The 14123-nt window shown below is 43.5% G+C and overlaps 1 protein-coding gene across 2 annotated transcripts in view; it reads left to right on the top strand.

The window, feature by feature from the left end:
- Positions 1 to 14123, top strand: part of EYA2 (EYA transcriptional coactivator and phosphatase 2) — a 96368-nt gene that overhangs the window by 73915 nt on the left and 8330 nt on the right. For both annotated transcript variants that reach the window (XM_077831852.1, XM_077831851.1), the window contains 4 exons: positions 5044 to 5102; positions 8911 to 9071; positions 11285 to 11399; positions 12023 to 12144. In XM_077831852.1, coding sequence (XP_077687978.1) covers positions 5044 to 5102; positions 8911 to 9071; positions 11285 to 11399; positions 12023 to 12144 — 457 coding nt within the window. The remainder of the gene's footprint in view (positions 1 to 5043; positions 5103 to 8910; positions 9072 to 11284; positions 11400 to 12022; positions 12145 to 14123) is intronic.

Raw genomic sequence — 14123 nt, 5'->3', positions numbered from 1 at the left:
CACCTTCCAAACAATTGCACGCATTATATGCTGCTATAGCAGCTGAGTCTATTCTCACACAGTCAGGCATGGAGGCTAGAGTGCTCCAAGTTCTGAAGCTTCTACCATGTGCAGCTGACCAGGAGATAGGAAGCAGCAGCAAACCAGGCCTCTGCCCAATGGGTGGAGGCCAGTTTGTCATTAGGAAGTTGGGAGTTACCCCACTGGACTTCAGGAGGTTTTTTGATTCATCTATACAAGGTCTTTTTACTAGTTTACTAGTGGTTTCCCAGGAGCAGGGTCGGATTAATTCTCCTGTGGGCCCAAGGCTATTAGATTTTGTGGGGCCCCGGGGTGTTTGGAGTTGGGCTCAGGGCTGGGGCAGGAGATTGGGGTGCAGAAGGGGATGCAGCTCCAGCTGGGGTGGTGGGCTCTTATTGGACCAACTTCTGTTGGTGAAAGAGTCAAGCTTTCAGGCTACACTGAGCTCTTTTTCATGTCTTCAGACCTGTAGCTCGAAAGCTTGTCTCTTTCCCCAACAGAAGTTGGTTCAATAAAATATATTACCTCACCCACCTTGTCTCTCTGGTTAGATGTGTAACTAATCATCCGCACACACAGTTACTGTGATGCACACAAATTGGGTGCCCGTGTTTATATGCCTGCAGTCTAAAAATGGAGGCGACACAGTATATTGTGTATATATAGGCCTCATAGCATTTTACCTCTTCAAAACACTGCACACACGAACTAATTCTCACACCCCCATTGAGAGGCAAGTATTATCCATTCTCCATTTTATTAGATGGAAGAGTAGAGAGGATAAGTGACTTGTTCAAAGCAATATAATGAGGTAGGAGCAGAATTAGAACTTGGGTGTCTTGGGCTTCAAGTTCCATGCTTATTTCACTAGACCCTGCTGGCTCCCTGTGCATCTCTATCTAGAAAGATATGCATCCCTCTCTTCCACATTTGTTTGGTGGGCAGTCTAGAAAATGCTAAACAGAAAAACAGGTGTCAGAGAGATTAGTACAGTGTTTATAAACCTACCTTTTGAAGCCATCCCTGGGGGCTAAGCATTCCGAGTGTTGTTCAGTGGCCCTGTTGCCACAGTGAGGGATAGCTGTTTGTGTAACCAAGGATATCCTAAATATCACCTCTTGAGCCTTTTGTAAAATGTGGACATACCATGAACACAGACTATTTCCTGTTACTTTAACTTGTCTGCATCAAGTCCCACCTGTATGCAGAAGTAAATAAAAGAATGGTCCAAACATTTCAGAACTTCAGAAAAGGTTTGGTTCTCAGAGGCGGTTGGGGCCTTATATTTCCTGAATCAGGTATAGCCTGTATGCACCACACTAATCATGTAGCTCTACGAGATCACAGAGAATCATTTAAAAAAAGCCAACAGATGTGAAAACTAGGGTTCGGAAATGTCCTCATTGCTGACTTTCATTCAAACAATCTGGATCTTCTGTTCAGCTGCCCAGATATTCCTGTCCTCCTTCCTCTCTCACTAAGATCTCAAGTAAATTCAGTGAGAATGAAAAATTAGTCTGGTAACCAAGTAGTAAAGCACAGTCTACATTCTTGCCTTGTTCAGCTTCTCTGTGTTTTACCCAGTAACATGATAGGTCGGCTGGTGGACTATGAGGTAGCGTCTCACCAAGTGTCATGGTATTTTATTAAGTCAGAAATGTGATAGCTACTGTTGTCACACTTCAGTGTACAGAACAATTCATTCGTAAATGAGAAAAGCAGATCCCCCACAAATACCTTTCCCCTTACATAATGCACAGCACAATGCAACTGTAGCTGAGTGGGCTATGACAATATTATTCCAGCATGCTTTCACAGCTCACAACCACTGTTGGGAATGTTTTTTTAATTTTAGAATGGGGGTGTGTGCCAGCAGAGATCTGTTATTAATTTATTTTCTCAGCTCTCATTTGTAGAGTCAGCGCTCACTTGAAAATACTGGCGTCAATTATAAAGCAAGAAACAGAGGAGATAGGAAGTGGATTGGATTAGATACTTTAGAAACCCCTACTCAGCAAAAGTCAGGAATTGTATCATAAGGGATCCAGCATTATACCATAAGGGAAGCAGGATTAATACATCTCTGACATGATGGTTCTTGAAATTTTAGGGCTACATTTTCAAAGGAAAGTGTGTGCACAAAATTATATGTACTTCTATCGCATTACAACCCTCAAGTGCATTTGCAGCTCAGGAAACTCTGTCCTCCTGATAGGGATGGTGGGTAAAATTTTCAAAAGCACAGGAGTGATTTAATCACTTTTGAAAATGGGACTTAGGAGCCTAAGTTATACTTTCAAAATGGCCTCAGTCACTTAAGTGATTTTGAAATTTTTACCCAATCTGCAGAAATGTAGGATTTGTGAACAGAACTGTCTCACATGCATTTCTGAAGGCACGTCTGTGATGTCCACCCTTTGGAAATCTAGCCACAAGATTTTGTGTGTGTGGGCAGAAGGGGTGGATTTAATTCGCTCATAGAACATCTTTGGCTGTGTAGAGAGATTACTACAAGCTTCATAGGGTAGATAACAAAGAGTGACTAGATCAGCCAAAAAACCAGAACAATATCTGCTGACTTCCAAGGGCCTTTGCAAGATACATTGTCCCTTCCCTGCTAGAGTCAAAGAAGAGAGAGAAAAGGGCTTCCTGACTTTCTTCCCATCCCCTTTTTAATCACAGTGTCAAGTCAGAGAAAGAAACCATAGAAATAACATTTATTGAGATTTTGAGGTAAAGCCATCACCACTCGAACAATGAAGAATTTAGATGATATGATCTAGAGTGCATATTTCATGCTCCAAGTGCATAATCTATTCAGTTTAAATTTCCTGTGTATTGATTTCCTTATTACTTATGTGCATTATTTCTTAACTCTGTCTGTGGAATGGGGATATAAAAGGGTCCCTTCTCCTCTTGGTGCATGGGCAGGACAGGGTAAAGCCCCAGCAAGCACTGGGGAAACACTATAGGAGCAAGACATGTCTCAGACAAGAAATTTCTGTGGAAAGACCTAGAAAAAGGGGTTTTCTTCTTTTCCTTAAATTAAGCCTGAATATTCTTATTGGTACAGGTTTCAGAGTAGCAGCCATGTTAGTCTGTATCCGCAAAAAGAAAAGGAGGACTTGTGGCACCTTAGAGACTAACAAATTTATTTGAGCATAAGCTTTCGTGAGCTGCAGCTCACTTCATCAGATGCATTCAGTGGAAAATACAGTGGGAAGATTTATATACACAGAGAACATGAAACAATGGGTGTTACCATACACACTGTAATGAGAGTGATCGGGTAAGGTGAGCTATTACCAGCAGGAGAGTGGGGGGGGGATGGGGGGTAACCTTTTGTAGTGATAATCAAGGTGGGCCATTTCCAGCAGTTGACAAGAATGTCTAAGGAACAGCAGGGGCGGGGGAGGGGAATAAACAGGGGGAAATAGTTTCACTTTGTGTAAGCCTAAGTTAATTGTATCCAGTTTGCAAATTAATTCCAATTCAGCAGTCTCTCGTTGGAGTCTGTTTTTGAAGTTTTTTTGTTGAAGAATTGCCACTTTTAGGTCTGTAATCGAGTGACCAAAGAGATTGAAGTGTTCTCTGACTGGTTTTTGAATGTTATAATTCTTGATGTCTGATTTGTGTCCATTTATTCTTTTACATAGAGACTGTCCAGTTTGGCCAATGTACATGGCAGAGGGGCATTGCTGGCACATGATGGCATATATCATGTTGGTAGATGTGCAGGTGAATGAGCCTCTGATAGTGTGGCTGATGTGATTAGGCCCTATGATGATGTCCCCTGAATAGATATGTGGACACAGTTCGCAACGGGCTTTGTTGCAAGGATAGGTTCCTGGGTTAGTGGTTCTGTTGTGTGGTTGCTGGTGAGTTTTTGCTTCAGGCTGTGGGGCTGTCTGTAAGCAAGGACTGGCCTGTCTTCCAAGATCTGTGAGAATGATGGGTCGTCCTTCAGGATAGATTGTAGATCCTTGATGATGCGTTGGAGAGGTTTTAGTTGGGGGCTGAAGGTGATGGCTAGTGGCGTTCTGTTATTTTCTTTGTTGGGCCTGTCCTGTAGTAGGTAACTTCTGGCTACTCTTCTGGCTCTGTCAATATGTTTCTTCACTTCAGCAGGTGGGTATTGTAGTTGTAAGAATGCTTGATACAGATCTTGTAGGTGTTTGTCTCTGTGTGAGGGGTTGGAGCAAATGCGATTGTATCGTAGAGCTTGGCTGTAGACAAGACTGGGAGTGGATGGGTAATTACACAAAGTAAAACTATTTCCCCCCCCCGCCCCCCACTGTTCCTCAGATGTTCTTGTCAACTGCTGGAAATGGCCCACCTTGATTATCACTACAAAAGGTTTCCCCCTCTCCTCCCCTCCCCTCTCTTCCTCCCCCCCTCCCCCCCCCCCGATGAAGTGATCTGTAGCTCACGAAAGCTTATGCTCAAATAAATTTGTTAGTCTCTAAGGTGCCACAAGTACTCCTTTTCTTACTGGTACAGTAATGCTCTTTAATGGGGGAAGGCTGCTGATTCTGATACCACACAATGCATGTAAACTACTAATGTTTCTCTGTTTTACTGGTCAAGAGACAAACAAGTTCCTTTGCATGAGCTTTACGCATTTCTGTATGACCAGGAAGCACCTTAATGTGCAATTCAAGAACTATTGTGATCTCAGACAGTTCTTGCTTATGCACAGTAATTCTATTCATGTTGTGGCCAAGCAGCATCTGAAATTGGCTTATAATCTAATTAATTGACTGGAATTTGTTGAAAGTATTAGCAATACATGGGGGACCTGATTTTACCTTAATATCTGCCCTTAATGTGTTTTTCACTTCATGATACTTAGTCCTTCCAGTGTGCAGGGACTGGACTAGATGACCTCTTGAGGTCCCTTCCAGTCCTATGATTCTATGATTATTCAATGATAAAATTCTTCCTTCAAATTTGTTATTCCAAGGCAATGTCATTTTCTGACTCATTTGGTTTTTTTTGTTTTTGTTTGTTTATGCTTTGCAGGATTGTGACCAAATACACATAGATGATGTATCATCAGATGACAATGGACAAGATCTAAGGTAGGTAATCTCTGGACTGGAATCTCCAGCTCAAACATTCCACAATTCCTTGGAAATGGCTTGAGGATGAGCAATGGTATAATATAAATAACATTCTTGATCTTGCTGTTTTCCCCTTCCATACTCCTTGCATTCATCAACACATAGGAGCACAAAACTCCTCTTTCTCACACTAACATGCCCAGGCCTTACTCTCACGCCCTGTCCGTATTAAGCTTTAAACCATACTGGAAAACAAGTTTGAAAATGGGTTGAACTCAGCTCAGCTACACCAGTTTCAAATATGGTTTGGCCAGCCAACGTAGATTGGACCAAACCATTTCAAAACCATTCTTGAGCCTTAGACTTGTGCAGTGTTGTGTCTGGACTGTATGAAACTCAGGCCCAGAATTCCCAGGAGCTTTGCCAAAACTAATGGGAGAGTTCCCACTTTTGCAGCTGATGGTCCTATATGTATCCCCATATTCTGTGGTATTAAAAGGAAATTGTATGGTTATGGGTTACAATATAATTATCATATTTTCCACTGGAATTGACTCCTGGTTAGAGTATTGTTATTTATTGTAAGATCTCAAGGTTACTGTGGCAACTGTACTATTAACACATCACCCTATTCTACTTGCTATATAATTTGAGAATTAATTGCCTCAATGCATTGTCCTCTGATTGTAACAGCTATGCATCCCAGCTACTTATTTTCCACGTGACATTTCTTTATGTGGGATATGTTGACAACTCCATGGTCACAGCATTGATTACGCCCGACATGAACTTCATGGCTAAGAACTGTGCAGTACTTTGAAAATTTAGTCCTGCGTTTTAGACTCATGCTGCACTGAATAGTATTCCCAAAAAAGTGGTACCTTTGATCAATGCTACCAGAAACTCATGATGGTGTTAGACATATTCCTCAGGGAAACAACCCTGCAATTTAGGCTTATCTGTCACCCATCACAGAGCACAAAATGGTACAGTCAGAACTCAGTGTCACAATAAAATGTCTTCTTTGATTTAAAGGAGTGATTGTTAGTGTCCAGCAATCTTACATTCTGAATGGCAGGTAGACCAATAAAAATTGGCTTTGTCATGGAAATATTACTCCAGATTTGCATACACCAATACTGTGTAAATCAGGTAATCATGCACACAATAAATTTGCATGTGCATTTGCCAAGTGTGCATGTACATTCACAGTAATTGTGTGTACAAATTGGGTGTGCAGTTGTTCACCTACATTGTGTGGTAACCGGGACCTGTGCTTACACTCAGTTGTTTTCCAATGGATTGTTTATATGATAAATGGATGTAGCTACTCAGTACAGAGTACTGTGGAAGCCTCATAGGGAAGGCAGTTTTCCCCACACAGAAAAGCTTCACTCAGAGGAGCAGGGCCAGATTAACTCTCCTGTGGGCCAGGTGCTATTAGATTTTCTGGAGTCCCTGGGCGTTTGGAGTGCAGGAGTGGGCTCAGGGCTGGGGAAGGGGATTGGGATGTGGGAGGGGGTGCAGCTCCAGATGTGGGGGTGGGCTCTGGGGTGGGGCCAGGGCTGTGACAAGGGAGATTGGGATGCAGCAGGAGGTTCAGGGTGTGCGCTCTGGGTGGGAGTTTGGGCACAGGAGGGGGCGCGGGGTCTGGGAGTGAATTTGGGTGCAGGAGGGGCTTTGGGCTGGGGTAGGAGCTTGGGGTACAGGAGGGGGGGGATGGGGTGCAGGCTCTGGCTGGGAGGCGCTTTACCTCAGGCAGCTCCTGGTTGACGGCGCAGCAAGGCTAAGGCAGGATTCTTGCCTGCCCTGGCTCTGCGCTGCTCTTCTCCCCAAGGTGGCCGACACGTCCAGCCCCTAGGCAGAGGGACCAGGCCGCTCTGCACGGTGCATGCTGCCCATGCCTGCAAGCGCTGCCCCACAGCTCCCATTGGCCACGGTCCCTGGCCAATGGGAGCTGTGGAGCCGGCGCTGGGAGTGGGGGCAGTGCGCAGAGATTCCCTGAATGCCCTCACCTAGGGGCCACAGGGGCACATCAGCGAGCTGGCGCTTGTGGCGCTAGCCCCAGGGGAGGCGTTGAGGCTCAGGGACTGATGTCTGGTGAGACTTGCCGCAGGCTGGATGAAAAGAAGCAGTGGGCCGCATCTGACCCGTGGGCCTGCAGGGCCCCCCTTAGCCCGAGGCCCTGGGCTGCAGCCCCTAAAGCTCCTAAATTAATCCGGCCCTGGCGAGGAGGTCTCATGTCATTTAGGATTGTAGTTTGTGCTTTGCAAAGCATTGAAAGAATGGGAGACTTTCAGGCTGTTTTATTAGTCTGTAAGCAGGCTCTACTACACAGCAAATCCAGGTGTGAGTGCAGACATATACAAATGATAAACTGGATTTTACCTTAAGTAAATTAGTGCAAATAATCCTGTTCTGAGAGTATATGGGCAAGCAATCTGCTAACAGCATCTCTTTTCATCCTGCAACAAGCCCCAGCCCAAAAGATCTCTGTTGCTTTTCAAAAACTTCTCATATGCTTAGGGAAATTAAGCCAAAATCATTTTGGGAAGTGAATTAAGCTAAATTGAAATAAAATGTCACTTTATTTCTGAATGAGAGCATCCACACAGGAGTTTAACCTGCTTTAAATTCTCACCTTTAGTTGATTTGACTTAACTTCCTTCATAGACAAGGCCTTTGTCATCTTTCCTATATGCCATATCCATTTTATTCTCTTCTTCTGGGCTCTGCTTGGGCAGCATAAAAGGGATTTTGGTGGAGAATGTTTATGACCATGTTGTAAGCAGTCACTGCCCTTTCCTTCCACTGTTAATTCTTTTCTTGTTCTAAAACAGGCTCAAAGCCCAGTATTAACATACAATGCCAAACAATCGGAAAGGTCTACATCAGAATTACCTTCTTTAGGATTTGAGTATTTATGCAGACAGATAGTTGCATTAGCAGCTGTGTTTCAGTAAGCCAGGCATGCGTAGTGATTCGGTGCCCAGTTGTGATTTTCATGTAGAGGACAGTCCTGTTTTTCTCTGTGTTTAAGGTAGTTCTAAGACTCTCACAATGAATGCGTGGTAGTAACCAACATGTACGATGTCTTCATGAGAAGGCATTTCACCATTTGTGCCCCATAAATTCCTCATTGTTTTCAGAGATGTGTAGAAACTAGACACGTGAAGATAGGGGAGCAGCGCTGGGCTCCACACCTCTGGCAATCTTGTTGGTTCCTCATGCCTGAAAATAGGTTTTTCTTGTCAAAATTAATGGGCCAAAATGTTTACCCCATTAATCCCCCTATAGGATCAGTAGTTGTATCCAGTTGCACATGGAAAACCATATCTTTTATTGTACATATCTGTCATTATCGCGCCAGATGTTTAACACCGTCAGATGCACAATTGTGTGTAAAATGCACATGCAATTACATACCCGCATTTGTATAAAAAATTGTCAGTCTGCCTAATTTGCTTTTATAAGTACGTGTTGGAGGGCTGGGGGAAGAGTTGTGCATGCAAATAGGTGTACCCACAAATTCAGCAGGAGTGGTAATGAAAATTGACTGAAGATTTAGCCCAACAAATAAATTAGCACACCACAAATTGATAGGTATTAGCAGAAACACTGGTAGGGGCAAGAAGAGATTTATTCCTCCTCCCCCTGTGCTTTACCAGCTGCCTCCATTACTCTCCAGCAACATCTGGTGTCCCTCTTCCTCTGCCCCCTTCACTTGTTTCCACACCCTGTTGGAAGGAACCTTGTATTATATAATTGCACTAACACTCTTTCCTGTTTCTTCCTCCTCCTCTTTCCCCTGCTTCCCCCCCACCAGCACATATAACTTCTCAGCAGATGGCTTTCACAGTTCAACTGCCGGTGCAAATCTGTGTCTGGGCTCTGGAGTTCACGGGGGAGTTGACTGGATGAGGAAATTAGCATTCCGCTACCGGCGGGTGAAAGAGATGTACAATACCTACAAAAACAATGTAGGAGGTGAGTGTCTCCAGCAAGGGAATGGCCCCTTTCATCTTTCATAAAAACTCTCTCTGTTCAGCAGGATAAACACTACAAGGTAGGTGTATAGCAAGCAGCGTACTTAGGTACTATAGCGAGCAGTACTTAGGTACTATAGCGAGCAGTGTACCTTGATCTTTGGAGAACTGAACTGCTAGGCAAGTGTTTCAGCAGAATTAAGCAGTGTTATCCTTAAATAACAATGGTCATGACAGAATAGCCTAGGCACTCCAAAAACAAGGCGCAAACTCATTTGTTATAGGGAGAAATGCAGTCTAATTGTTAGAGCAAGGGAATCAAGACTGCTCCTGTACCCTATTCCCATCTCTGACACATTGTAACAGGATGGGTAAGTTGCAGCCTGTCTACAACAGAGTTTTCCCATGTGCAGACTGGGGCTAATACCTAGCTCACATGGGTGTGTTGTGAGGCTTGGTTAGCTTTTGCCAAGTGCTCTGAGGTCCCGGGAAAGGCATTAGAGATAGTGGACCAAGCTACAAAATCTGGATCTAGATTTTACACACCCTTCTCAAGGTCAGAAGTTGATCAGACAAGAGGTTGTAGTTCAGGTCTATCTCTAATTAGCAGGAAATGAAATATTACTGCTCCTAAGAGGGCTCTGTAAAGTTCTGTGTTCCCCATGCCTGTTCCCCTGTACACGAGAGGAGAAATCAAGCCCTGCTTCAAGAGCCTTATACACAGCGTGCTGTGTCTACTCTAAATGCGGCTCAGAAATTATTGTAAGGTCTTTCAGGAGTGGCTAATTTCTGTTCTCTATTGTACAGAGCCTAGCACACTCAGCACTCAAATAATAATGGTCTAGGTACTAATTCCCTATCCATGCGATGAACCTGGCAATAGGTTAATAAAAAAACCAAATATTTTTAAAATATACATTTCATTCACGCTGATATTTGTGCACCTCGTTAAAGGGCACCCCATCTCCAAAGTCCATGGGATCCCTAACAAATACAATTAAAACCACATATCTTTGCCAAAAGAAAGCTGTGTGACCCAATAAATTATCACCAGAGCTGGTGCAGAAAACATTACGTTCATCACCTCCCCAAACATACAATAAATAAAACACACACGCACCCTTCAAACAACCTAAAACCAATATCTCGAATCTCACACAGAGGAATGCATAGATGAGCTCTTGTGTATATGGAAGGAAAGAGTATTCCTGAGTCGCAGTTCCCTATCCCACATCCCATCAAAACGATATCACAAGACAATGGGATGTTCTAGCCTCCTTGATCTCACAACATCCAATTTAGCTAAGCTAGTTTCTCTCTTAGGCTGGGGTGGGATTTTGTCAGCGCAGGTGTCCCAGAGCTAGAGCCAGAATAACATATAACCAAAAATAATAATATTCCTAAAGGTATTTTAAATATTTGCCTTTTACTTCCCATATATACTAGGAATAGCGACCTTGTGAACAGATTTTCAGGGGGATTAATGATCAGCAGGACCCAACAGTCATCTGCTTCTGCTCTGACCTCTATCTCCTCCGCACTGGTCGTTAATTCTCAGGAAATGCCCGGCGCCTCAATCATTATTGCTTAGTTTGTACATAAACTCTATGGGAAATTTCAGAAAAGTATTCTAACTGAGCCATGCAAATTGCTAACTACAGAGACGGAGCTGAGCAAAATACTGGCTAAAGTGCCAGAGCTAACTAACACACCAGTTAATGTATTTCAGAGAAGGTTTCTCCATACAACAGGGCCTTAGTCGTGAAACACTTTGCACAGCAGCCATCTAGAGGTTCAGTGGGTTGAAGCAGAGACCAGTGACAGATTAAAGTCCCTCAACTGTGACTTCTGCAAAAGAGACTGGGGTCAAGACAGGAGGCGGAATGAGGGAAGTGGATGAATAGGAGTGAGAAATATTGGGAGCATTCAGGGCATCATCTACTTTGAAGCGATGTCCAAAAAGAATGCTAGCAGCAGGTTCCAGAGGGAGAAGGGAAGGTGACTCAGGGCAGAGCCTTGACACACTCTATAGCAGCAGGATTAGAAGAAGTCTCCACCAGGAATGAAAGAGGAGCAGCTCGACTGAGGTAGGATAGGATTCAAACATGGCCAGGAGAGAGCAGGAGGCCATTTAGTGTACTGTGTACTAAGCTGTGCAAGTCATTCCCTTTCCGTGCAGCTACAAATAATGTTGCTTAATTTCCCTGCTTGCAGGTTTAATAGGAGCTCCTAAGAGAGAAACCTGGCTTCAGTTAAGAGCAGAACTGGAAGCTCTGACTGATCTCTGGCTCACTCATGCTCTCAAGGCTCTGAATTTGATACATTCCCGGTAAGAACAGCTTAAGGAATCACCTACATATGAGATCCAAGAGTTTCTTTTGCTTCTCTTCTTTTCCTCCAAACAAACCAGGGCACGTTTATAGGATTTTGCTGGCCAAATATGTGGGAGGCCCATCTGCACATGTTTTCCAGATTTGTATTATCCAGGGTAGGGGTGAGCTCAATCTGATACAAAGGACCAAACAAAAGAAAATCAGCTGGTTTTCCTGCCTTGCTGCTGGATATCTCATTTGTAGCATTCCCAGGAAGGTACTAAACAGATTTGCAAGTAAGGGGAAATAGAAGCACTACTAGCCCTGACTTAGTTCACCCAAGGGACACAGTGTAAATGACATTGGAGATTTACCACCATTTAAAGCACCTCAGTGGTTGGTTGCGATATGCAAAGTCTCTGTCTTTGTCACTGGTTTGTTTTAAATTATTTCATTTCTCATAAATTAATAAAGAGAGTGTACAAAAAACCTCAGTCACCTTCCATCACATAGTCACCAACTTCTCCGGAGCTTTTTCGGGTTGTATCCTGCCCTGTGCTCCCAGCTCAGAGGCTATCAGGAGAAAAGGACACAGATTGCCTCACTCACTGCAATTTCAACTAACCACTTTGTTTTCTAGGTCTAACTGTGTAAACGTGTTGGTCACCACAACTCAGCTCATACCAGCTCTTGCTAAAGTGCTGCTATATGGACTGGGCACAGTTTTCCCCATTGAAAACATCTATAGTGCAACAAAGACAGGTAAGAGCAATGCAGCTAAGGCCTCGTCTAAAGTGCAATTGGCTGTTTGTGACCAGGTTGTGGCCCTCGCATCTGACCCACTTACAGCAAGCACGGTTGAATTGTGTTCCTGCAGCAGCTTTATTCACAATAGAATCACATGATCCTCCTGTTGGTGCCTCCACATCTAACATACTAACTGCCCATGTTTGTATCAGTGCAGCATAGGAAGAATCAAGGTAGCTCTCCCACAGTACCTCAGTAGGCGATACAGTGCCTAGGAGACATGCACGCCCAACAGCATTAGCAGCCTGTGGGCCATATGTTCTGGAACACCCTATCTCACATATCTGAGAGGAAGGAATGCTAATCGAACCTGTTACATAAACATGGCTAAAGGACCTGTTTACACTGGGGGGCTGGGCTGGACAGTGAACTGGACCAGTTACAGAAAAGCAACCGTGAATCAAGATAGAAAAGCCATGGTTATGTGCTGTGATTGATAACAGGTATTCGCAAAAAGAAAAGGAGTACTTGTGGCACCTTAGAGACTAACCAATTTATTTGAGCATGAGCTTTCGTGAGCTAATTTATTTGAGCATGAGCTTTCGTACAGCTCACGAAAGCTCATGCTCAAATAAATTGGTTAGTCTCTAAGGTGCCACAAGTCCTCCTTTTCTTTTTGTGAATACAGACTAACACGGCTGTTACTCTGAAACCTAACAGGTATTAACAATCTTGTTTGCTAACACGACCAGGTTTACAGCTATACCTGGTTACAATCTTTGAATGTACACAGGGCCGAAGGAAGGAAGGATGATGGTCTTTTGGTTCAGGTGTTGGACTGAGAAACAGGAGATCTGGGCTCAATTTCTGACTCTACCATAGAATTTCTGTATGATCCAGGGCAAGTCACTTAGGCTTTCTGTGGTTCAGCTTCCCATCGCTAAACTGGGGCTAATAATACTCACCTACCTCACAGCAGTGCTGGACATTTAAGCTCATTGTTTGTAAGGCTGAGACACTTGGTGAGCACCAAAAGAAATGCCTATAAATAAAATAAAGAGAAGCTCTGAAGGTGCAGAATAGAATATTTAATGTTGTGTGATAGCTGACTGGGAGCTCCTTTAAATCAAAGCATATGGACTCAGTGCTGAGATACAAAACTATGAATTTCATGGATCACATCTGCACCACACTAGTATACCTGCTGTACCCACTAAACTCCTCCCCCTGCATACACCAGGCTCAATATAAAACCTGTGATGGATTTTCTGGGGGGAGACTTCTTTGATTGTTCCAAAGTTTTGGTCAGGAGTCTGGTGAGGACATTCTTACAGTGACCAGCAGTAAAAAGATGCAGAGATTATAGAGAAAGCAGGATGGTCTAGTGTTCTGAGTATGTGACTAAGAACCAGGAACTCCCAAGATCTCATCCTCTCTCTGCCATTGTGACTCACTGTGTGACCGTGGCCAGATCAATTAAATTAAAACTTTTAAAATTTAAAAAAGTTTGAGAATGTTGGCCTTAATCTCTGGGGGTCCCTGTTTCCCTGTATGTAAAGAGGTGATGATCATTCTCTACTTCCCATGGTGCTGTGAAGATTAATGTTTCTAATTTGTTTTGTAAATGTATGTTAAGCAGCACTAGTATATCATATTGCCATATCAGGAATGACCAGATGGTCCTATTTGCTTTCCCTTTGTCGATAAAAATATGGATAAGAATGTGAATTTCAGCTTCTCACAACTCCACACTACCATCCAGCCAAAAAGAACTACACAAGGCCTAATATCCAAAAATCCCTAACCTCCTCCAGAGGCTGTACATCCCTTCTTCCTGCCCTTTTGTGATATTATTAATTATTTTTATATTGTGGTGCATAGATACCCAGAAGCTCCCTGAACCTCTGACATACCTTTGTGGCTAGCACCTCTTAGATTCTTGCACTCCCTCAAAATGACATTTCTGTCCCACCCCAACAGCACTAGCTTGCAAG

The sequence above is a fragment of the Eretmochelys imbricata genome, chromosome 13, assembly GCF_965152235.1.
Source record: "Eretmochelys imbricata isolate rEreImb1 chromosome 13, rEreImb1.hap1, whole genome shotgun sequence".
Lineage (NCBI taxonomy): Eukaryota > Metazoa > Chordata > Testudines > Cheloniidae > Eretmochelys > Eretmochelys imbricata.
This window is presented reverse-complemented; position numbering and strand designations above follow the sequence as displayed.